Below are 25,422 nucleotides of genomic sequence, written 5' to 3' on the forward strand. Positions count from 1 at the left end.
GTCTTATTGTACCTCTTTTTTTCACTGGAACTCCCGAATATGGACTAAATCGCATCAACGAAACTACTTTGTACCTGTTAACTGACTGAAGCTTCAATTTGTTTTGTGTGTGTTCGCTCACTTGTGTTTATTGAAAAAAAAATTTTTTTTTTTTTTTTTTTTTTTTTGTCCCTACATCTGGAATCAGGGGATAACAGTTATTGATACTATTAATCTCAATATCTTACTTCTTTCAAGTTCAATGTAAATATCTTTAAACAAAATATCCATAAATGTTATTTAAAGTGAATTCTGATAAAATGTAGAATAATTTTTGAATCGGTAAGATAAACAAATTACAAATCAACGAGCTTAAAATGATGCTATTTTATACTACAGAAAAAGTGAAAATGAAACTAAAAGAATTTATTTGGAAATTAGAATTTATTGGTAAGATAGATGAACATAAATTAACTTTAAATGGTTCTCCAACCGACGGAATTATGCGTTTCTGAGGATAAGATGATGATCAGATTGATGGCTTATTGCTGCTTAAGATGTCGTGTTCCGTATTGCTGCCTAAGATGTCGTGTTCCGTATTGCTGCTCAAAATATTGTGCTCCAAATTGCTACTCAAGATGTTGTGCTCCAAGTTGTTGCTCAAGATATTGTGCTCCAAATTGCTACTCAAGATATTGTGCTCCAAATTGTTGCTCAAGATATTGTGCTCCAAATTGCTGCTCAAGATATTGTGCTCCAAGTTGTTGCTCAAGATATTGTGCTCCAAATTGTTGCTCAAGATATTGTGCTCCAAATAATTGCTCAAGATATTGTGCTCCAAATAGTTGCTCAAGATATTGTGCTCCAAATTGTTGCTCAAGATATTGTGCTCCAAATTGTTGCTCAAGATATTGTGCTCCAAATTGTTGCTCAAGATATTGTGCTCCATATTGCTGCTCTAGATGTTGGGTTCAATATTGATGTTCCAACTGCTACATACGGTGTCGCATTTTTTTCATGTCATTAAATAACATTTCTGATAGGATCATAGAACATAAGAAACAAAAACGTTTCTTAAAACCCAGAAAAAAAAAGTATTCTTTTTCTGATACGTAGCTGAAGGTGATTCGGATTACTCAACTTGTACATCTGTTTCTTTTGAATATGTTTCTATCATATTAAGGACTATTTCGCTTGATGTAACATCATAAACTGTCACTTTCTGTCTTCTTGAGTTGCCATTCGCTATAATGATATGGATTCTGTTTCATCGTCCAGAAAGAAAACTGAACATGTATTTTGTGTTACTTGCCTATAGTGTGCTGACATCACTGCATTTGGTGTAAAAACAATATATTCGAATTTCTTGAAGCATTAGTTCACAAAAGTGTTTAATTACTCTTTCGCTATGTCTGACGAAAGAAAGTTGGTTTGTTGTCTGTAAAATTACCAAAAGTATTATTTTTCAACGTTTTGTTTATTTATTATTCAGTTATTCGAATACCGAAAGTTAAATTTTTAATGTTTCCACCTTGTATATATGCTACTTGATCAAGAAATTGAAAAACCTTTATTATATAACTATATATTATTATATATATATTATATATATTAACCCTTTATTTATAGACGATATTTATGTTAAAAGTACCTTTTAAATCTGGGTTATATCTTCATAACATGACTACTTTTTCTCATGGTATTCAAAAAGACACGGAGAACGTAACCCAGATAGCCAGATAATTAAATTAAGATAGTTTTCGATGAATTAAAACTTTTTTCTTGGATTCCCTGAGATTATTCTGGAAAAAAACTTAACTATTGGTGCAAAAATAAAGTTAAAAAATTGGCGGCAAAGTAATTCGGTGAATAAAGGGTTAAAGCAACGTATTAGTTCTATGTAGTAGTCTTAGTAATTTTGAAAATAATCTTTAATTTTTTTTTATCAATAGATGTGGAAAAAATTTTTACTTATTTTTAATAAATTAAATTTCTTTTAGATAAAACGTTTTACGACGTTCTATGCATTTTCATGAAAATTTTTCTATCTGAAGTACAAGTTATACTTATAATGTTTTGAACTATACCAAAGTTCCTTTTTTATTATTTATTTGTTATACTTCATTACAATATTGGTGCTCATAATCAGCTTCCATATAGGAAGCTGAATTGCACAAGTTTATGTTAAAATATATGTATGTCTATGAATAACTTTTTTTTTTTTTAAATATAAAGTAGTTTGAATTTAGACTTAAGTAGAGTGGTCTCTTCATTCTTTTCTTATACAAGAGGCACCCAGAGAGTAAGTCTTTCACTGTTCGTAAAAATAAACAAAATTACCTGGAATGATATATTGCAAAAGCTATACACCTTTTAAATTTAGTATCTAATAGATTTGTGGCAGTATTTCAACTACGTCTCAACATTGTAACCCCAGAATTGTAGTACTTTTCATCTGTGAGCTAAGTTTTGTAGTCCGGTGTCATAGAAGTCTTTCGCCAGGGAATAAGCCCAACGTGTCCAAATTGGCTGCAGGTCTTCGTTTATGGGAAAGAGATGTTCGGAAAGAATTTCTTCAAATACAAGAAAAGGTGGAAGTCACTAATGTTCGGAAAGAATTTCTTCAAATACAAGAAAAGGTGGAAGTCACTAATGTTCGGAAAGAATTTCTTCAAATACAAGAAAAGGTGGAAGTCACTGAGAGCCATAACAGGATTATAAGGAGATGGTCGTGTAGCTCTCAACGGAACTTCCAGCATGATTTCTTATTATGCGGTGAATATTTTAGTAAGAGATTAACTACAAGAGATAAGTTAATTTGTGTAATTATTCACAATGTATTTATTTTACTGAGGTCACCATTAACCCCCGTGGCATTCAATTTGTTTATTAAGAATAGAGTTACGGACTTTACCTTCTAACAGCATCACCATACTTACATCAAAATAAAATTGTTTTTAGGTGCTGGACAATGTCACACAATTTCTAACATTACACCTGCATTAACGATAGCACGCATCCACACAATAGACAGAGTAAACAAGGTACAATACACAGGCAAAACAAAAAAAAAAAAAGAATCAAAGCAAATAGTCTGTATATGTTAATGCTCTGAAAGGCAGACACGTTTGATCTACCAAATTTGGCATAGATATCATTTGAGAGATTGAAAAGTGAGCCTCCGATCGATTTTTTAAAAAATTTCTACTAGAATTTTATTTAATTAAAAATTAAATGAAATTTTCGCGTTTTTTCTACGAAAATTCTCGAAAATATTATTAGATAAAACTTATTTTTACATAATTTAAAACTGAAGCCATTGTCTTTTTAGTGATACCGATTTTATCTTCTTTACAGCATTTTTAAGGAATTTTGACTGTGTTTTAAATTTTTTGCCTAATTTTCTATAATACTTGCATTGTTGTAATCAAATTCAAACTGTTTTCATTGTTTCAACATTGATGTAATCGAGCGATTTTTTTTCCCACTGGCTTCTAATTATCTGAGTGTTTAGATTAGGTATCAAAAAATGGAATTACCACAATAAAATAACGTGCAATTAGATGTAGACACATGGATTTTTAATGACATTAGGTCGTCATGGGATTCGACTCCATTAGAAAGGTTCATGTACATAATAAACAGAACAAGTGTTAAGCTATTAAGTGGAGGGAATCATGAACATTAAGCTATGCATAAGAGGTTTAAGAATCAAATTCAACGCAGAAAATATTCCCATCCAACCAGTTCGTCGCCAAAAGGGGTTAATATGAAATAACACAAATGTTTACAATTCATTAATACATTAGGCAAACATAAAAGCAATACCACAAGACAGTATGATAAAGATACATTCAAATTACAAATCTTTTAATTTGAATCATTTAAATACATAAATTGTAATTTTTTTTCTATGATAAAAAATTTATGATAGAAGGAAATAACTTTTAGTCGTAGAATACTAGTGTGATATGGAAATTTAGGAAAGAGTTGCTAACTCAGGTATTTTTCGCGTTAACTGAACATGGTTCAATATTTTGATGTCTGTCCCAACGTAGTCTTCGTATATAGTTGCTAAATCAATCATTGATTTGAATCTGCTTTATCTGTTATTTACTTTTCCATCCAGTATCTATCTACTTCAATTTTTGAAAATGAAGAGGCTAATTTTGGCCATAATTTATTGTAGCAGCTTTAGCATTTGGCAGTTATTCTATCAGTGAAATTATTAACATTTGGCACTCTTTTGGCATCTAAAAAATAATTAGATAGTTGTACTATTTTGCCAATGGCTTTCGTCGATTAAATTCATAAAAAGACAACACAAATATTTTAATTAACAATCAAAATTAATAGTTGCTATCTCTTTAAAATTTTGTATATATTGTTTGAATAAAAAAAAAAATGCATATTAAGTTTTTAGTATGCATACGACCTCATGTAGAGGTACCAGTGGAGTGAAACAATTTTAAGTTTATTACGATAAATATAAACAATTTCAACACTCAACAAATTATTATTAATATATTAGCAATATCACATTTTTTTTATTATTTTATCCTTGTTTGGAACAAAATTAAAAATAATAAACCTAACAAAACAAAACACAGGAATTTCATATTATTCGAAATTTGTTTCTGAAACGTAATATCTTTGTTTCATTTCGAATAATTTATCAATTATTTTACAATTTTTTTTCTAAACAGAAGAATACTAGGAACGCGAAACGAATTTATTATTTGTACGAACAGGTGAGATCAGCTACTTTCACACCATTCAGAATTCTGGATGAATGCAGCAGCCATTTTATTTTCCGCGCGGAAGAATTATCTCGAAGCAAAACTGCACTTTGCACCTGCGCATCTAGTGACGTCATCGCTGCCAGGCAGTCTTTACTAGTTTCCTTGTTCGGCCTACCAGTGTGACCGAGTGTCCTTCATGAAGGAAACGCTGATAGTACATGTTTTTAAAATTAGGAAAAGCTGAGGAAAAGACATCGTGGTTGTGAAAAAAGGTAAGCGATTGATTATAAAAAATGGGATTATCGGAGTTTATAATTCACCTTAAATTCGTTTCTGATTACAGAAAAAGTAATGCGCCATTTTCAGTTCGAGTGTGACTCAAAATTGTTTCGAGTTTTTTCAAAACTGGATAAGGTTACTAAGGAAAAGAAAGGGTGATGTGTTTTAGAGATACTTTTTTATTGGTAATATTAACTTTTTTGGAATCACTTCTTAATTCAAGAAATATTTGACTTCGCTGATTAAGGAACCTATGAAATATAAAAACAACGTCTCAATTTCAGATCCCCCCACCACCACCCGTTTCGGGTTATTTCCATTCGAATAAAATAAAAAATAAATTTAGAAAATCAAAAGATTTTTAAAAAAAGAAAATTTGAGGACTTTTTCTTTCGCTTTTTTTTTCTGCATGTAGAAATATGATTATATAACTAATATGGATGAACAACCTCACATGGTTAAATTTTTTTATGATTATTATTTTATTGTTTTTAAATTTTTTTTTAATGTTTTATTATTAACTTCATTTTTGTGGTGTCCATTTCCACATGCTACCTCTCTTTGTTCCTTTTACTGGCATCCCAGGTTGCACAACAGGATTCTAAAGCGTCACTGATTAATTTTGGTCGCTATTCTATAATAGAATTTAATATAACCATTTAGGGGCTTTTGATAAAATTAACTTATTCAAAAATTTCAATAATATAAAGCGAACGATAACATTTAACTGCAATCACATTAAACGGTGTCCTCTGTAATTTCAATTAGAGTATAATGCACAGATGTTTACAAAGTGTTTAACAATTTCACTGTAAAAAAACTGTAAGTTGGCATCATAATCTGTTATTAGATGCAGTCGGGTTATTTATCATCTTTTAAAATAACACATTCAGTAAAACGATCTGAGAACTTTTTTTTTTTTTAAATTCTCATCACTTCTGAATCTAGTCTGATTGTCATTATGCAAAATGCATCATTTTTACATTCTTATAGGATAATGATTATAACAAAACCCATCTAATTTCTCGTTATTTTTTAGAAATTGTTACAAAACTACATTATTTCTGAGATTTTCTAACATTAAAAGGAATGCTTATACTCACATATGTATAATAATACATCTCATTACTTTTCGGAATACAATGGATTAATATACAGTGGCTCAAAAAATTGAGAGTACACCTTACGTTTACTTGATAAATGAAACTTTCAATATAAATAACACAGTAACGGGAAGAGCAAACATGTTTTTATTTTTACACATAACAAATGGTTTAATTCAGAGTAAAAATTAAGAAAAATCAATGAAAAATTTCTAAATTGAAAATTTTCAGAAGCATTTTAAATAAACATACGCAGAATTTTTCCTCAAAAAATTGAGAATACACCAATGCAATTTTTGCAATATCACGCATAGAAACAAAGTGTCACTATTAAGTTGCATGTCTTTTGGCTCTTATAATGGTCTCTAAACGTCATGGTACCGATTCGACCCATTTTTGGTGGTATCTGAAGATATTTTACCCCATTCTTCTTGCACCACTTGTTTTAAATGGGTTTTGTTTCTAATTTTGTGTTTTTAGACCACTTTTTCGAGTATGGCCCACGAATATTCAATGGCATTGATGTCAGGGTATTGTGGTGGTGTGTGTAACTGTTGTTTACAATGAAAAAGACATCATATTTTGACGTTACGTGCATTCTGTTTGGGGTCGTTGTCCTGCTGGAAAATGAAATTTCCATCTAAACCCAAATTTTTAACACTTTCCTTTAGATTGCTGCGACCATATGGTTCATCCAACTTGTTGCAGAAACTTTTCAAATCATAGGCAGAAGTGTAAGTGCTGAAACTGTGCGAAATGCCATTAGACAAGCTGGATATAAAAGTCGCATTGTTAGAAAGAAACCGTTCATCAGCTTGCAAATTCAGAAAAAGCATTTGAAGTTTGCAAAAACTCATCAATTGAAGACCAATAACCTTTGGAAGAAATCTATATTTAGTAGTGAAAGAAACCTCAACATTTTTGGCAGTGACAACCATCTTACTGCATGAAGAAAGCCTAATACTGCTTTGTATCCAAAAGATTTACGTCCTACAGTTAAACATGATGGTGACTCTGTGATGATTTGAGGTTACATGGCTTCATCCGGGGTAGGAAATTTAATTTTTCTAGATGGCATTATAAATGATACGGTTTACTTGAATATACTTCGCAGCAATCTAAAGGAAAGTGCTAAAAATTTAGGTTTAGATGGAAATTTCATTAAGACAACGACCCCAAACAGAATACACGTAACTTCAAAATATGGTGTCTTTTTCATTGTAAATAGCAGTTACACACACCACCACAGTACCCCGACATCAATGCCACTGAATATTCGTGGGCCATACCCAAAAAAGTGGTTCAACAACACAAAATTAGAAACAAAACCCATTTAAAACAAGTGGTGCAAGAAGAATAGGGTAAAATATCTTCAAATACCACCGAAAATGGGTCGAATCGGTACCATGACGTTCAGAGACCATTATAAGAGCCAAAAGACATGCAATTTAATAGTGACACTTTATTTCTATGCGTGATATTGCAAAACTTTCATTGGTGTATTCTCAATTTTTTGAGGCAAAATTCTGCGTATGTTTATTTAAAATTCTTCTGAAAATTTTCAATTTAGAAGTTTTCCGTTGATTTTTCCTTATTTTTACTCTAAATTAAACCATTTGTTATGTGTAAAAATAAAAACATGTTTGCACTTCCCCCTAATGTGTTATTTATATTGAAAGTTTCATTTATCAAGCAAACGTAAAGTGTACTCTCAATTTTTTGAGCCACTGTATATTAAAAGTTTCTTTTTTAAATACATTTTCGGTTGCAAAGAATCGACACAATTATATATTTTTTTTCATCAGAACAATTTTAACGTGACTCCTAAATTAGAAAATGAATCATTAAATAAAAATTAACCATGTCGCTTACTAAGACTAACATTTTCTTTTGAAGTTAAATGAAGATTATTTTGGCATGAACCTCATAATTTTAAACGGTGTAAAACATCTGGACTATTTCTCTAAATTTCCACTCCACTTTATCTTTGAGGATATTTTATATCCAATATTGTTCAAAGCTGTGTCTTCAGATCATTTACCCATAATTAAAAATAAAAAAAAAAAATCGCCGAAGTTTGAGTATTCGCATTTTTATCATATTAAAATATGCGAGCGACTTCAAATCGAATGAAAACAAAATACTTTAATGCGAACAACTGTATATAATGTACCTAGATATTAATATTTAGATTAAAGATGTTAAGATTAACAGGCTTATAATGTACTCATAACATGTTTTCTTTTGCTTGAATAGCCATAATGACGTTCAAATGTTCGGTTCCTGGATGTCGTTCGAACTATAAAGATAATTTGAAATTCTCTGTGTTTAGTTTCCCTCGAAATGAAACTCTTCATCAAATGTGGATTAAAGCCATTCCGAATGAAAACTTCAAGACTTATAAGCATTCTAGGGTATGATTTTGTTGTTGTTGTTGATATTCAGTTTATCTGTATAAATAAAACGACATTCTAAATAATTTCTTTTTAGTACGAATGTTAATTAATAAAATCTTGTTTCATTTGGGAAAAAGAAAACGATTTTTTTAAATGATGTTTATAATTTTAATTAATTAGTTTTTCTGTCAGTTGATGGAAGAAAAAGGCAAACGATTCTATTTATTTATTTATCGGAATATATTATTTGAAAAGAAATAAAATAGGATAAAAGGCAGACGATTTTGTATACGTTTTTAGAATTGTCATAAATTATTCTTGAAAAATGAAGTAAACATTTTTATTAATGCATATTTCGCTATTCCCAATTTGGGAGCAGTATTTATTTTATTTATTTGTTATTCTTTTATTTCTCCTGGAGTTTATATTAAAACATATTATGGTATTTTTGAAACTAATATTGTACATAAACATTTTCTAAATCGTTTTATTATTTATCAACGGTATAAATTATCTAAATGTAATAATTCTGCGAAGTGCAATTCTTTTAATTATATATGAATTATTAATTAATCTGCAATAGAAATAATAAGCAAATAGCTGAATTTCTAGTGATTAATTGTGTATCATATTTGAGATATAGCGATGCGTTTTTTTCTAACCTTGGAATTGTATTATTTTAGGCATCTTGAAAAAAATAATATTATTTAATATATAATTTGTTCTCATGAAATTGAACGATCTAGGAACGAATTTACAAGATGCATTTAACAAAATTGTTTTGCATTTACAATTTTTTTAACTTCATATTTTATTTTTTACATTTATTCATTTATAAAAAAAGTCAAAATAGTTGAATTATGTAGCATGTTTGTATTACAAATGTATGTAGTATGTTTTAGTAACTATTTGTACCTAAAATCGGAATTGCTGAAAGTTTTCGATTATAAATGCTAAAGCATTCAGCATTCATAATCGAAAACTTTGAGTTTTAACCGATATAACCATAATATTATCTATCCCATTGATTTTCGTGTATATATTAAAATTGGGGTAGGATTAAGGGGGATATATTAACAATCAAGCATGCAGGTCGGGGGAGTCATGAAAACAAAATATTTCCTTTTCTGTTTCGTTTCTCATTTTTAAAGCCAAATAAAGGCGATGTCGTGCACTGGTTGCCATTTCGTCATTGATTTTGTTTAAAAAGAGAAAAATGAAATATCCGCATTCTGGTAGCAAGGATAATCTACGCCCAGGCCAGTGTTTTTTTGTCCCTGTTCTTCTAATGCCAGTAGCGTTGTATCCGGGTTAATCTTCCATTGGGCGCAACTAATCTGTGAGATGGAGTCACATTAATTGAGTACTCATATATACTCAAGTACTCATACTAAATATACTCAAATGTAAGTGAAAAGTTCTGTTTAATATGTTTTTTAACATACATTCAAAAATTGCATTAATTGAGTACATTAATCTCTTAGATGAATTGCGCCCGATCGTGTTAGGATTTGCATTGCGCCTGACGGAAGGTTAAAGAATTTCTTTTATACCTTTCTTTGCCTATTTGTTGCTATGCTATGTCAAATGATTTTTTTTTTTTTTTTTTTTTTTTTTGTCATCCGATTACGGTTTGCGATATCAATGTTTATCTACCCATATTTAATTAGTTAACTATCAAAAACGGAAATGTTTCTATACAAGACTTGATTGTTTGTAGGTAGGTAGTTGAGGTTTTTTGGCGCAAAAGCCAAATTTGGCAATACTGCGCCAAGCATATGGTAGATTGTTTGTAGAAGTTCATTAAAAGCATACAAAATAGGATTGGATCAATAAAGATTTTCAGAAAAATTAATTCGAGTCAATAGCTCATGAATCATTATAGCAAGACATATAAGAGCACTGCCTGCTCTAGACTTCAATTAACATTCACTTTATATAATAAACTATAAATGTGAACTATCTGTTTATTTCATTTTCTTGAGAAGGCTATAAAAAGAACTATTATGTATCCATTTAGGCATCGTTTTCCAAGACATTATGGGTCTGTATTCTTCGGTTCGAGGGGGGGGGCGATACATGCATAGTACTTCGTATTTAGGACATCCCAAACATTTTGCATAGTGTAAATGTAATTCGAAATTCATGTAATTTTGTATGTGGTACTTAAATTTGTTTCCCTTTTTTAGTTTTTAAGGACAGGCGCTTAGAAACAAGTTGAAAAGGACAGAGACCCCCCCCCCCTCCCCCTCCTCCACACACACGCGCACATTCCGTAGAGGGAGAAAACTCTAAAAATAGAAAGTTCTAAGAATCCCCCCATTCATGGAACTAGCAACTGGTCTTTTTGACCTCGAAAGAGACTTGATTGACCTTCACCTATGGAGGCGAGGGGGGAGGTCGAAACTGAACCCTGTGCAAAAGGGAAGTAGGGTGATAATTCGCACTCTAGCATCTGAATGTTGAAAATTTGTGCATTTTCTTTGGCAGGAGGCCTGACATCGTAGAAAAGACAAGTCACAAACATTGGAATGAATGTAAATACGCTTCAGTTAAACTTTGGAATTCATTATACATCTTGCATTTTCCCGGTTGGCTTGATAGCATCAGCCGTTTCATTATGTGCGTAACAATTTTTGCATCACATAGTTAGAAAGATTGTGAGTCTACAAATATTATCTGAAAGTGAGAATTTGGAATTAATCACCAAAGAAAACATTTTTATTTATTTTGTCTGAATAACGTTAAAAAAAGCATGCGAGTGAAGGATTTGATAAAGCAATACAGTTATTTTAAATTTCAGTACAACCATAAAAAGAATTATCATAAATTATGTTTGCAATAAAGTTTAAAAAATGAACCATAGTTTAAGAAATTTAGCAGAAATTTTTATAGCTATAACGCTTTTTCTTTTCAATTTCGAAATGGCTTCTTAAAGACAGTTTTTGTATGATAAGAGGCTTCAAAAATAATGAGGGAAAACGTCGCAACTTAATTTTCAATGAATTGAAATTAAAAAATCTTTTATTGGTAATAATTGCGTGAAAAATATAATAGCTTTAAGTTCATCTGTCAACTTCCTAAAGAATTTAATTTATTTTTGTATCATATTTGTCTTATGACTTGTAGCTCAATATATGATAATTCCATCAGACATTTTCATGTTAAATGGAATTGCTTTAACAGAAATGCGGTCGACTAAAGTAATAAATGAATCAAAATATACCAAAAGCAACCAAAAATGGAAATTCTTGGATGAACTTACCCTTTGTTTAGTACTAGAAGTGGACCAATCTCGAGGGTTTATTAACCTGTTTACAATATTTTGAATCTGATTTTTACAGATCAACTTAGTAAATTTGCTGTATAAAATCTCACGCATATTAAGTGCTTAAGAAAAAGAAATTATTATTTGCAATGAAATTTAGGTGTAAATATATCTACCAGTAATAAAGACGGAAAAGTGTGTGTGTTCGCGCACTTCAGCCCGATCGCTCGATTTACAGCTACCGAATTTGGTACACGTATACGTTGGAAAATGGAAATTTACATCTCAAAGCGATTTTTTTTTGAAATTTTAATTAATTAAAAATTAAGCTGAATTTGGACGTTTTTACACGACAGCATCCGAAAGCATTACAATACCAAAACTAAATTTACACCGCTGTAAAATTTAAAAAATTTTCTTTCTAATGACACCAATTTAATTGTCTTGTAATTTTTTCCTAAATTCTTGCACTTTTATTTTATTATTATTATTAAATCTTATTTTTGCCTCATTTCCAACAATCGAATTACAGTGTTGTCCTGAAACTCAAGTCATTTTCATTATTTCATTAACTAATTTATCATGTGATTTTCTTCCATTGTTCAAAGCTAAAGATGAAGTCAAAATTCTACGAATATTCTACGAAATTTAGAATATGAATAACACGTACATGTACATTTTTAATAGTGCTATGATATCATAGAACTAGTGTCCAGTGAAAGGTTCATGCGTACAATAAGTAGAGAATATAAGAAACAATTATTTGATTTGGTTGAAATTAAATACAACCAATATCCTTGGCGAACCAACTGGTCGCCAAGCGCACTGGTTATACTATTTATTAACCCTCAAATCAAAACTAATCACCGACATCGGATTAAAACGAATAATGATCCGCTAACAGAAGAAAAAAAAATGCCTAATACATCCACCCCCCCCCCAAATGCATCAAAACCAAAGATTAATAGACTGTAGACCAAATTTGCAGATCTCTATCAAATTTTGAACGAAATCCATTCTGAGGAAGCCTATCTGTTCAAGTCAAGTGAAAAGCTACAAACGTAAATAGCTACATGGATAAAATTTGGTACACAGGTGTAGCATCTAAATTGTAGATTTCTATCAAATTTTGAACGAAATCCATTCTGAGGAAGCCTATCTGTTCAAGTCAAGTGAAAAGCTACAAAACGTAAATAGCTACATGGATAAAATTTGGTACACAGGTGTAGCATCTAAATTGTAGATTTCTATCAAATTTTGAACGAAATCCACTCGGAGGAAGCCTATCTGTTCAAGTCAAGTGAAAAGCTACAAACGTAAATAGCTACATGGATAAAATTTGGTACACAGGTGTAGCATCTAAATTGTAGATTTCTATCAAATTTTGAACGAAATCCATTCTGAGGAAGCCTATCTGTTCAAGTCAAGTGAAAAGCTACAAACGTAAATAGCTACATGGATAAAATTTGGTACACAGGTGTAGCATCTAAATTGTAGATTTCTATCAAATTTTGAACGAAATCCATTCTGAGGAAGCCTATCTGTTCAAGTCAAGTGAAAAGCTACAAACGTAAATAGCTACATGGATAAAATTTGGTACACAGGTGTAGCATCTAAATTGTAGATTTCTATCAAATTTTGAACGAAATCCACTCGGAGGAAGCCTATCTGTTCAAGTCAAGTGGAAAGCTACAAAACGTAAATAACTACATGGATAAAATTTGGTACACAGGTGTAGCATCTAAATTGTAGATTTCTATCAAATTTTGAACGAAATCCATTCTGAGGAAGCCTATCTGTTCAAGTCAAGTGGAAAGCTACAAAACGTAAATAACTACATGGATAAAATTTGGTACACAGGTGTAGCATCTAAATTGTAGATTTCTATCAAATTTTGAACCATGTCGGTCAAAGGATTGACCATCTGTCAGCATGAAATTTCTCTCATAATTCATAAATGCAGTGACTTAAATCAATGAAATTTGGTATGACTGCAGTCATAGTTCCATGTGAAATTTTGGATTTAATCTGTCAGAAAAAAAGGTGTCAAAATTACATATTCGCTCGACAGATCCAGAAATATTCGAAAATCACTCCAGAAATCTATATTTCGTAACTATTGTTCGCTATTATTCGTGGAGTTACCTAAAACACACAATTTTATGTGGAGGGGTTGGTTGATTGTGGTTTAATGGCGCAAGAGTCATGTTTGGCTAAACTGCGCCAATCAAATGGTAAATGCTGAAGGGAAAAGGTACAAAACTTTTATTGAAAAGTATGCGAGAAAGTTTCAAGGAAACCATTCCCACTGCTTAAAAAATTATTTTTTAACCTTGCGATAGCTAAGAAATAAAAATAAAAATTATTACTTTACAAATAATATACATTTAATTCTGTTATAGCAAGGCTTTATTGATTACTGCCATATACTTGCGTAGAAAATATATTAGACGACATTTATAAGTTTATATATTTTAACTTGCGTTTTAATTAGAGGCCATCAAAAACTTTTTTACCCTGCAAAAAATTGGGAACGCTGATCTAAAAAAAACACACAGCTGGAGCTCAGAAAATCTATACTACGACACCCCCTCCCCCCTTACTACTTTTTGCTACAATGATACCTTTGCGACATACGAAGGTTCGATAATCTATATCTTCTAAACGAGATATTTCGCTACGATATTTTCAGCTTCTAGTTAACATTCCAGCCAGAACGCAGAATGACCTTCAGCAATCACCTTTAGTGACGGTTACAATTTTATCTAAGTTATAACTTACAGCACTGATAGGCGCTCGATGAGAGGGGTCATGACGTCACACGACGCGTTACAGGGAAGTCATGCGCCGACGGCAACCACTGACTGATCGAAGCTGCTCCGACGGGCTCACACGTCACTGAAGAAAGTTACAGTTAAATCGAGCGGTTGTACGGCTTCGCGGAGTGGGAGTTGACCTTGACTTGTAACGAACTTGGAGATAATCGTTTCTTCTTGTGAAGCCAAATTTGAGTGTTAAATCAAAAATGCCGTTGATTTGTTGTGTGCCCGGATGCCGTGGGAACTATAGAAATGGCCTAAAAGTTAGTGTATTCGGCTTCCCGAAGGAAAAAGAACTTATTGCAAAATGGGTGGAAGCTATTAAACGTAAAGATTTTCCTCAGTCGAAGTTTAGTCGGGTAAGTTTTTTTTATTTCTTGCAATGTGTAAAACAAAAATTTCTCAAACAGAAAGACAGTTTTTACATTAGAATAAACATTAGGTACAATGAGATGCCATCAATGCCGTAGAGAGGTTAATTGGATCCCATTGGGCATTGTATGATTCTCTCCCCTACCCTTTTCGTCTTCAGTGGATTACTACATGCAAATGGCGCCACGGATGAAGTATTATATTTTGCCCTTTCATAATATTCCGGTTAAAAAAATGGCATCAAAGTGTTAATGTATGCACCCCCGAAAAATGGCGCAAGGGGCGTTAATATCATTCTTGCTCTCCCACCAGTCGCTACGCCACTGGATACCATTGGAATTGCATCACTGTCTGCCCCACTAATAAACTCATATTATTGGAGGATTGGACTATGACGTCACTGCACACAGCTATTCCCCCAATATGTTTAAAGTCACTACGCCACTGGGTAACACTGAAATTTCATCACTGTCACTCCCATTAATAAATTCATGTATTATTAGAGATTGCATAGTCATTGCACCCAGCTATGATGCCAATATAATCAGTGGCGCAAGGAGCATTAATATTTTTCTTGTCACCACCCAGTCGCTACGCCACTGGATACCGCTGAAATTGCATCACTGCCTCTCCCATTATTAAACTCGTGTATTATTAGAGATTGCATAGTCATTGCACCGAGCTATAATCCCAATATAATCAGTGGCAGATTTAGATATTTTGCGGCCTTACACAGTGCACCATCTGAGGCCCTTCTTTTAATAAGCTGGTTGATTTATTTCAAATTTCGAAATATTTTTAATATGTTAATGATCTACTTTATGCTAATATTTTTTTTATTTAATTAACTTTGTGTAAACGTATTTGTATTTTTTTTATTTATTTACTAACCACCTTTCACGATCAGTTGGATTTTTGGGATTAATAGTCGATAAAATTTTTAATTGAAATATTTTATTCAATTTAGTAATTTAGTTTCTTCAGCAAAATATTTTTGAATTTCGATATTCACACAGAAAAAAAAAAAAAGAAAAAAAAAAGGGGGGGGGGAAAAAGGGGGCCGTGTTGGCTTGGTGGTAATGTCTGAGCTTCGGGGCCGAAAGGTTACAGATTCGAGATCCGATTCCACCGAAGAACTGTCGTGTAATCGGGTCTGGTACACATTAAATCCGTCGGGGGCCAAATGTCCTCCCGCTGGTGTGGTGCGGAAGTTTGGAGAGGGGGCAGCAGGTCAGGTGACCTCCTCATCATCTGACCGCTGTTCAAAATTATAAGGTCCGTCCTAACATAGCCCTAGTATCGCTTTAAAATGGGATAATATAACTAAACTAAACCAAACTGAACTAAGATTCGAAAAAAATGGATATAATCTGCTATTTCTAACCTGTTAAGAATGTGATTTAATTTCTAACTTAAAACAATACAAAATTTATCAGTTTCTTTCTTTCCTTTGGCGAATTCAGAATCTGAACTAAGATTCGAAAAAAATGGATATAATCTGCTATTTCTAACCTGTTAAGAATGTGATTTAATTTCTAACTTAAAACAATACAAAATTTATCAGTTTCTTTCTTTCCTTTGGCGAATTCAGAATCTTTCTTTCCTTAATGCTCGTTAAAATTTTAATAATTAACTATTTTATGTAATTCCTACTTTAATAGCTTCTTCATTAAAATATTTTAAAACTTCACATTTCAATTCACTCATAATATTATAAAGGCCTTCAGTCATAACTTAATCTGTATCTCTCCAATTTTCTGTTAGCTCCCGTAGATTTTATGTTTTAAATTAAAGTGGAAATGATTAATCTGCAATTAATATAATAATAATTTTTACTGAAACAAAGCATTTTTTTTGTAATATGATTACTGAAAACAGAGTTACTGAGCATTTAAACCTTATGGGTACTAAAGAATATCTTTCTTAATTTATTTGTCAACAAAATTTTTTCAGATTCATCTTGAGCAGGTATATTAATTAACAATGTTTCATTTTAAATGCATAAACACTAAGAAAATAAACAGAATCGTTTAAAATAATCGGTCGGAAACAGGTAAAAAAAAAAAAAAAAAAAAAAAAACGATGAACTTAAACTAACATAAATACAATTTAATTACAAAAGCATACAACTAACCTACAAATAATTTAAATGAAGTCCGCTTCCGTTCAAATGTAAACAATCAGAATACAATGTGCATGCGGGAATTTTCAACGCCAGTTACGGTAACGCAAATGCGTGAATTTTTCTGCGCCAGTTGGGGTAACGCTATGTAGATTAGACATTTTTTATTTCCTTTAATCTGTTTTATTCCAATTCAAAAGTACTTCAGAATGAATCTGAAAGATCGATTCATTAACAATGTTTAATTTTAAATGCATCAAACATTAAGAAAATAAACAGAATCGTTTGAAATAATCGGCCGAAAAATGTTAGCCCTAGCCTCATTGCTGTTGGGAGAAAAAAAACTGAAGCCTTACTCATTTGGCGGTGGGGAAAATGAAAGGATTTTTTTGGCTGGAAAGTTAGTTTTTAATTAATAAATAAAATTCTAATTAAAAATTCAAAAAACGGTACCCCAGGTGCACATTCCCGACCTCCAAGGTATACACGTACCAAATTTGATAGCTGTAGGTCAAATGGTCTTTTCTGTAGAGCGCCAACACGCACACACATTGAGCTTTATATATAAGTATAGATAAATTTAAAGTTTTTTACAGATTCTTCTCGGAATTAAATATATTTTTTGCGTCACTGTCATCCATAATTTCATACATTTTGTCAATAATAATTTGTGTTAAGAATAAAAGTTTAATTTCTCTATTTTATATGTTTTAGTATTTAGTTGTATCAATATCGATATTAATTCGGATTGTAAAAAAAAAAGGTTTCAATGTTGAGAGTGACTTTTATCAATAACTTCTTCTAGAAATCTTTTTTGTATTATCGTTCTTATGATACTTTTAATATTCTACCAGAATTTGTGTTCTAATTAGAAGATACGCTTAATATGTTTTTTTAAAAAATTGATTAGAAATAGAAAAAAATTATGCTGTAAAACACTTAGCATCGCTGTAAGGATAATTTTTTAGTTTTAAAATGTTATAAGAATAATTTTTGTGGTGAAATATTTTCGGAAGTTATCGCCGAAAAATAACATTTCGCTTAGTTCTTTAATTAAAATTTCAAAACATCGTTCCAAGGTGCAGATATACTTCCTAGTGCAGATATACTTTGAGAGCGAAAGATGCATATTCTTTCGCTCTCAAAGTATATCTGCACTAAGGTATATATTTGATCCAGGTCTAGCTTATAGAGCGTCAACACATAGTCACAAATACACATTCATTTTTACTTTCTCGTCTACATAATATAGAGTATAGTAATCCTTAAAAAATTCAAACTCGGGTTTTTGACAAATATCCATGTTTTGGACCTTTCTTATTTAGAAAAACACATTTGGGGAAAACACTGTTTGTCTATCTATGACAAAGATGACACAAAAACGCTTTGAGCTAGACGGATGAAATTTGGTTTACGGTCTTTGTACCAAATTTGCAGATATCTGTCAGATTTTGATTGAAATCCGTTCAGGAGAAATTCGTTCTGGTTGTTCGAATATAAGTTAACATGATGAATGCAAAAACGAAGAGAGCTAGATAGATAAATTTCGTTGCACAGATTTAACTTCTATTGTGTAAACACTCATCAAATTTTGAGCTAAATCCAACAAGGAATTGACTGTCGTTCGGTCTGTACTTCCAGAAACATGTAAACGCGATGACTCAAATATGTCAAATTTCTTATGGGATTTTGTGACTACATGTGCATTTTTGTGTCAAATATTTTTGTTTCAGTCGGTTGAGGAAAACACGTCCAAAACACAAATTCTGTTTTTGGATATGATTAATAACAAAATAACTCGCCAAGGATGACACGATAGGTTCATTCAGAACACTGAATTTACGCCAAAAGTTAATATTTCGTAACTATTGTACGTCAGTGGCGTGTAAAAGTGTCCCCAGGGATGACACCTTTATGAGAGAGTATGCGAGAAAGTTTTTGGGAGACTACCCCCGTTGGTTGATTTTTCTTTTCGAAGTATAATATATATTTTCGATAACAATACTTTCCTATTAAGATAATTTCCTATCTTTTTGGAAATAGTAAGAGTTGCGCTTGTCTGTTTTCAAGATACAGCCACTTAATAGCACAAGAATGGTTGCAACATGAGCTGTTTCCTTGTAAGTATCCGAATCATGCATTTTATCTTCTTTTTTCTGAAAATTATTTTCAAAATATGTGATAAACGGAGAGTATTAATGCGATAGAGAACGTCTGAGAGTGGTAAATGACGAGAAGCGGTTCCTAACAGACTAAGCGCCATGGGAACGGCACCGCTAATCAGATTTCGGAGAATCGTAGAAGATGGGAAAGAGGGCAAAATGCGCCTGACACTGGGTGCATACGGGCCATGGGAACAGAATTTTTTAATTGTGTTTTATTTTGAAAACGACTTTATCACCAGGCCTGGTTGTAAGGTCTCGGCTTCGGAACCGGAGGGTTTCAGGTACGAGACCCGATTCCACCGATGAACCGTCGTGTCAAATGTCCTCCCACTGTTGTAGTGTGGAAATTTGGAGAGGGGGCTGCCAGTCAGGTGCCGTCCTCGGCATCTGACCGCGGTTTAAAATGACGAGGTCCGTCTCATAATAGCGCTATTGTTGCTTTAAAAACCAGTACGTTAATATAACTAAACTAAACTTGCCTGTGCGATAATGTAAAGAAAGACTCGGGTCAGGACCGAAATATAAGTGTTTTAACTTGTTCCCACAGTAAACTCATTTTGCTGCCAGAGATGAGTTAAATCCTGTAAGGGTTCTTAGATTTGCCAAGTTGAGCCCTTTCCCGCCATTTTAATTCTCCATTTCTCAAAATGTTGATATTTTTTATTAATTTTAACATGGGTTGACTGACATGGTAACTGACATTAACATGTTAACTGACGTAAGCAGTTTCTTTAAAAACAGAGATGACAAACTGAATCATCAAAATATTTCATGGCGTGTCATCTGCTAGAGAGTTGGTATCAGAATTCCGCGTTGAAAAAAAATTAAAAATAATTTTAAACAAAGTGGTAAAATATTTTTAAACGGTAAAAATTATAAAATAAAAAAGTGATGGTACTACCTCAGGTGTTTTCCTCATCATCTGACTGCTATTCAAAATCACGAGGTCCTTAAGTTGCTTTAAAACGAGAAATTAGCATAATTAAGCTAAACGCTCTTTTTTGGAAGATTAAGTAGAAAATTAAATGCAGGAAAAGATCTTTGAGTAAAAAGCATTTATTAAAAACTCCTTTGCTGTTTTACTTTCTTTTATAGGAAGTTTATGTCAAAAATTCGAACTAGGGATTTTGACTAATCTTTACGTTTCAAACCTCCCTAAGGCCAAAAAACACATTTTTAGAATTATGACTGCTTATGAATATGATAATTCAAAAACTCTTTAAACTTGATGGATGAAATTTGGTATGTGGATTTCACACCAGATTTATGGGTTTCTGTCAAATTTTTGAATGAAGTCTGTCTGCCTGTCCGATTGCTAATGAACACAATTATAAATTTAAAACGTAATGAGCTAGAAGAATAAAATTTGGTATACAGATTTACCATATGCAGTCTAGATTCCAGTCAAATTTCAAACGAAGCATGTTCACGAGATGACCATATGACTGTCTGTACTTTCTCAAATATATAACTGAAGAATGGAATGTCTTGGATAAATGAAATTTAATATGTTTTTGCTAAAATTGTAAGTATGAATCAAATTTGGGTTTCAATCTTTCGGCAAAAAGAAGATGAAAGACAAATTCGGTTTTCTTTATTATGCTTTGAAGCAAAAGTGTCCATGAACTTGATTGTGATTATAGAAATCTGATCATTTCACATCATTTCCCAAGGTCAACAATTTTGTAGGGGGTGGTAAGAGAATTATTTATTTATGGAAAAACACCCCCGAACTAGGTCTTGAAGTTATCATGTTCTTACGGACGGACAGAAAAGCAAGCCCTCCTGATGGAGATGATCTTGCTTCTTATTTATTGGTGAAACTGATAGGAATCTCTCCATTTTAAAACGTGTCCACCTTGCCCATTGCGTTTTGAGTTATATATCGTTTTTACATTAGACGGACAGACAGACAACTTATTGAAGGAACCGTTTTAAGTTTTGATATGAATTTAGAATTTTGATGTAATGAACTGCTTACTTAATTTCATCCGTCTTGTCTGTTTCGATTTTATTCATGTAATCGCAGACAAAATTCTAAAATTTTTTTTTTTCTTTAATCGGAAAGTTGTCAAACGAAGGGAGAACTTTCGGGACCCGAGAGTTTCAAGTTCGAAACCCGATTCCACCGAAGAACCGTTGTGTATGCGGGTCTGGTGCAAGGTAATTCCCCCCTGGTCAAATGTCCTCCCACTGGTGTGATGTGGAAGTTTGGAGAAGGGGGAGGGGGTACCAGCTCTGGTAAAGTCCTTGTCATCCGACCGCGGTTCAAAATGACGAGTTCCTTCCCAAAATAGCCCTAGTGTCGCTTTAAAACGAGTCGTTAATATAACTAACTGGAACTAAGGTAAAAATGATCAAATCTCGAAATCGAATTTTTTAGTTATTGCTATTCTCCTTAAATAAAAATGAAAGAAAGTTATTACAATTTATTTCCCGCCTTATAGGTTTGCGAGCTGCACTTCGAACCCGACCAAATAATTCGAGAAGCCTCTGCGTTCGATCCTAGGACAGGCCGCACCTTGACTGCACCTTTGACAGTACCCCGTCTGAGGAAGGGCGCCGTTCCTTCCCTTTTTTTGCCTTCTTCTGGGCCTGTCGGCAGAACTGGTTTATACCAGTACAAACTGGCGAACAGAAAAAGAAAGCCTGAACAGAAAGTGAAAGCACAGAAAGGAGAATCTAAAGCAACTGATGGAAGTGAACTAGCAAAATTGTTGCAGGTAAATAAAATTTATTTTAATCACATGACAAACATAACTGGACAAAAACTCTTGCGTTTAAATACGTGTCAACGTCTAACATTTGAAGCGGTACTTTGTTGGTAAAGCAATACGGGATAATTAAAGACAAGCAGTATCTAGATGTGGCATTTTGTCAATAAGAAAAGTAGGTTCTTTTCATCAAACTTCCCGGGAATTAAAGTTTCCAATAGTTTATCTTAAATAACTTTATTTTTAGTTATTCAAGTAATTAAAATATGGATGCAGATTTTTTTTTTCTTTCAAATACAAGACTGGTGCTGATGAATGATGGGTGTTATTGTAAAACTAAGTCTATATCTATCACGATCATAAGCTTCTAAATGGTGTCGAAAATCAGTACAGTTTCGTTCTTTATTTAGAAGTATAAGCCTGGCCCTCCCCGAGGCCGCGGTGGCTGGTGGTAAGGTCTCGGCTTGTGAGCCGTAGGGTTTCAGGTTCGAGACCCGATTTCACCGAAGAATTTTCGTGTAAGGGGGTCTGTTGCACGTTAAATCCGTCATGCCAAACGTCCTCCCGCTGGTGTGATGTGGTGTGGAGAGGGGGGTGCCAGCTCAGGTGTCGTCCTCGTCATCTGACCGCGGTTCAAAATGAACGAGGTCCGTCCCAAAATAGCCCTAGTGTTGCTTTACAACGGGACGTTAATATAACTAAACTAAACTGACCCTCCCCGATCTCGTTGTTCAACGTAATTAGTCCAGCAATATTCACTGTTCTGTTTTTCGACTCACCCGTCACCAATACGAAGTTCAACTTACCACCAATGCTGAAATATTATTCCGTTTCATCCAACAAATATTATGCCTTTTTGTTCCAGATTTCAGAGAAAAAAGAAGAGGTAACATTTATTTTGGTCATTTGTACTTAGGAAATGTTGGCCTAATTCCCTTTTGTACATCTGACCTCGGCGTCGCTCAACGTATCTGAAGCGGTATGGGACGCGCTAAGGATAGAACCTGGGACCTTTGGGTTAGCAGTTCAGTAACATTCCGATTTTGCCAAAACAGCTGTTCGGGCAGAAGCGCTGTTACTGGCTTATATGCGATTCACCACAGTACTCTCCCTCCAGTGAGTCGAAGGGGAGACGAACGATTTGGCGTTGAGTGATGATATATATTAAGATATTAGTAGCTGTTGTCTTAATGGGCCGTACCCTATTTTGAATAGCGCCAAGCGTTATGGCGAGCGTTTGTGGGTGCTGATGCGCCAAGTGTGTCTGGCGACTTAGGGTTGCTGCGCCAAGTGAGTCTGGCGACTTTAGTTGCGGGTAGATGGCACCACAACAGCTGTACGAAGGTTGAAGGTTCAGCGTCCGAGGTTTTTGCCAAAACAGCTGTTCGGGCAGAAGCGCTGTTACTGGCTTATATGCGATTCACCACATATCTAGTCCCGGCGATTTCCACTGTTCTGCTTTCCTACTCACCCCACTCCAGTGCAATGTTCCACTGACCACCAACGAAATCTCTGCAGTCTCAGATGTCAGAGAAAGAAGAGGCGGTGACATTCATTCTGGCCATTTCTTCATGGGAGATGTTAGCTAAACCCTCTCCAGTACATCCAGTCTCGGCGTCGTTAAACATATCTAATCCCGGCGATTTCGACTGTTCTTTCCGACTCACCCCTCTATAATATAAAGCTCAACTGCCCACCAACAAAATGTTAATCTTTCCCATTCCATTTTTCAAAAAAAAAAAAAAAAAAAAAAAAAATAGAGGCAGGGGCAGTCCATCTATTTTGCCTCAAATGGTGGTGGAATCACCTTTCAGTTCCTCTGATTCTAGAGTTCCTCAACGGGCTACACCAAATTTTCTATTCGGATCCCAGATGAAATATATAATCCAGATGAAATTCAATAATACTTTCTTAATGCTTATAATTGCCGGCGTCCTGGCATAGGGGTAGCGCATCTTCCCCGTGATCTGGGCGTCCCGGGTTCGAGTCCCGGCTTGGGCATGGTTGTTCTATCTGTGAGATGTGTGAATGTGCCCTCCTATAAAAAGGGGTGGTGCAAGCGAATGAGTGATGCGTGAGTAGTTATGTCGTACTTTTGGCCCAAGTTGGCTCTACAATAAAAAACAAGAGGCGCTCCCCCTTAGGCTTAAACCGGCTGTCTTTGAACAGCGGGCTTGTCCGTGGCAAGTGGCATAAGAAACAACAACAACATGCTTATAATTATATTACTAATAAATACTATGTATACAACTTGAGTAATCCATATGGTAAATTTACAAAAATTTCCTTACATGATGGACAAAGTAGATCTATTCTTTCTTGTCGGATTTGATTCTGACCTTTAATTATGGGTTTTACAATCGCCATCCCCTAGTCCTGGTTAGATGTAGAGTTACATCCATTTTTTACATATTTTCTACTCCGTGACTCTCCTGTGATTCACACCTGCTATCTATTTATTCTCACTGTTATCTAATTAGATGATTCCTTCTCTGCTACAACTAAGAGGTAACATAAAAGAGTTAGGTTATCTGAATCTCAAGCTTAAACCTCATTTATTTTTGTTTGCAGACTCTTCCTGATGCTGAATCCCAACCTGTTTCTGAACCATCCATTGCCATCAAGCAAGAAGTTGTCGAATCTGTGAACGAACCTCCATCACTAGTTATCAAAAATATCCTCTGTGCAGAAGATTTGGCATCATCCTCAAACAGTTCATTTTCTTCCAGCAATTTACCTCCTGATCTTGGAAGCTCGCACCCCGTTACCAATCCCGATTCAACAAACGTGGATGAATCACAAGAAACAAATATTTTAAACAGACTACAGAGAAAAAGAAAAATAAACTCTGTAGTACCAGATGCCGATGGCAGTACTTCAAAGGCTACACGAGCCAAATTGCATCGACGTACCAAAACATCCTCGCCATCAATGAGAAACAGGTCGCATCCTACTGCCGGGACATCAAAGAAATCCACTGGATGTTCCATTTCATCAACGAAAAACGCTGAAGATGGAACTAGAGAGAAGCTCCAATCTTCGTTAAATGATTTTGGAAACATTCCATCACTTGGTTCCAGATCTGGTGGCGAAAAGCATAGAGACCTGTTCGATGTGTTCGCAGATTTCATTGCCCAAAAACTGAGGGAGATGAATTGGGACAAATGTGCTAGTTCCTTGAGAAATATTCTGGACATTGTTTTCAAAGCAGGGCAAGAGCAACGTGATAGCGATGAAGATAGTGACATTTCAAGCCCCGACAGTTCCTCGACCTCTTCGTCACATGAGGAATAGCTTTGGTTGATTGTGTATGATTCCAAAAACAGTGAATTTGTGTGAAATCTAATTATCAAAACTATTATCATGAAAGTAACTAAACTTATGTTAGTTATTTTCATGTAAATCAAGCATTTCAAATAAAATTTAATTAATTTACCGTGTTGTTTTAACCGTTAAACTAGAT

At 33.6% G+C, this 25,422-nt stretch overlaps 1 protein-coding gene across 4 annotated transcripts; it reads left to right on the forward strand.

The window, feature by feature from the left end:
- Positions 1 to 4,890: 4,890 nt before the first annotated feature.
- LOC129975643 (uncharacterized) lies at positions 4,891 to 25,394 on the forward strand. Of its 4 annotated transcripts, none has more exons than XM_056088734.1 (4): positions 4,891 to 4,993; positions 8,360 to 8,517; positions 21,693 to 21,968; positions 24,531 to 25,394. In XM_056088734.1, the coding sequence occupies exons 2-4, from the start codon at positions 8,365 to 8,367 to the stop codon at positions 25,251 to 25,253; spliced, it is 1,152 nt and encodes a 383-aa protein (XP_055944709.1). In that variant the 5' UTR covers positions 4,891 to 4,993; positions 8,360 to 8,364; the 3' UTR covers positions 25,254 to 25,394. The 4 variants fall into 4 exon arrangements, with proteins under 4 accessions (XP_055944709.1, XP_055944712.1, XP_055944713.1 ...); XM_056088737.1 differs by having other exon boundaries at positions 4,924 to 4,993; positions 8,436 to 8,517; XM_056088738.1 differs by lacking the exon at positions 4,891 to 4,993 and adding an exon at positions 19,124 to 19,200 and having other exon boundaries at positions 8,431 to 8,517.
- The last annotated feature ends 28 nt before the right edge of the window (positions 25,395 to 25,422 follow it).

The sequence above is a fragment of the Argiope bruennichi genome, chromosome 7 (assembly GCF_947563725.1).
Source record: "Argiope bruennichi chromosome 7, qqArgBrue1.1, whole genome shotgun sequence".
Classification (NCBI taxonomy): domain Eukaryota; kingdom Metazoa; phylum Arthropoda; class Arachnida; order Araneae; family Araneidae; genus Argiope; species Argiope bruennichi.

Bases quoted from the DNA above. Each gene is read 5' to 3' on its own strand.
- LOC129975643 (XM_056088734.1), top strand. From the start codon at position 8,365: ATGACGTTCAAATGTTCGGTTCCTGGATGTCGTTCGAACTATAAAGAT. The intron at 8,518-21,692 runs GTATGATTTTGT...CCCGCCTTATAG, and splicing joins AGACTTATAAGCATTCTAGG to GTTTGCGAGCTGCACTTCGA. The intron at 21,969-24,530 runs GTAAATAAAATT...TTTTGTTTGCAG, and splicing joins AACTAGCAAAATTGTTGCAG to ACTCTTCCTGATGCTGAATC.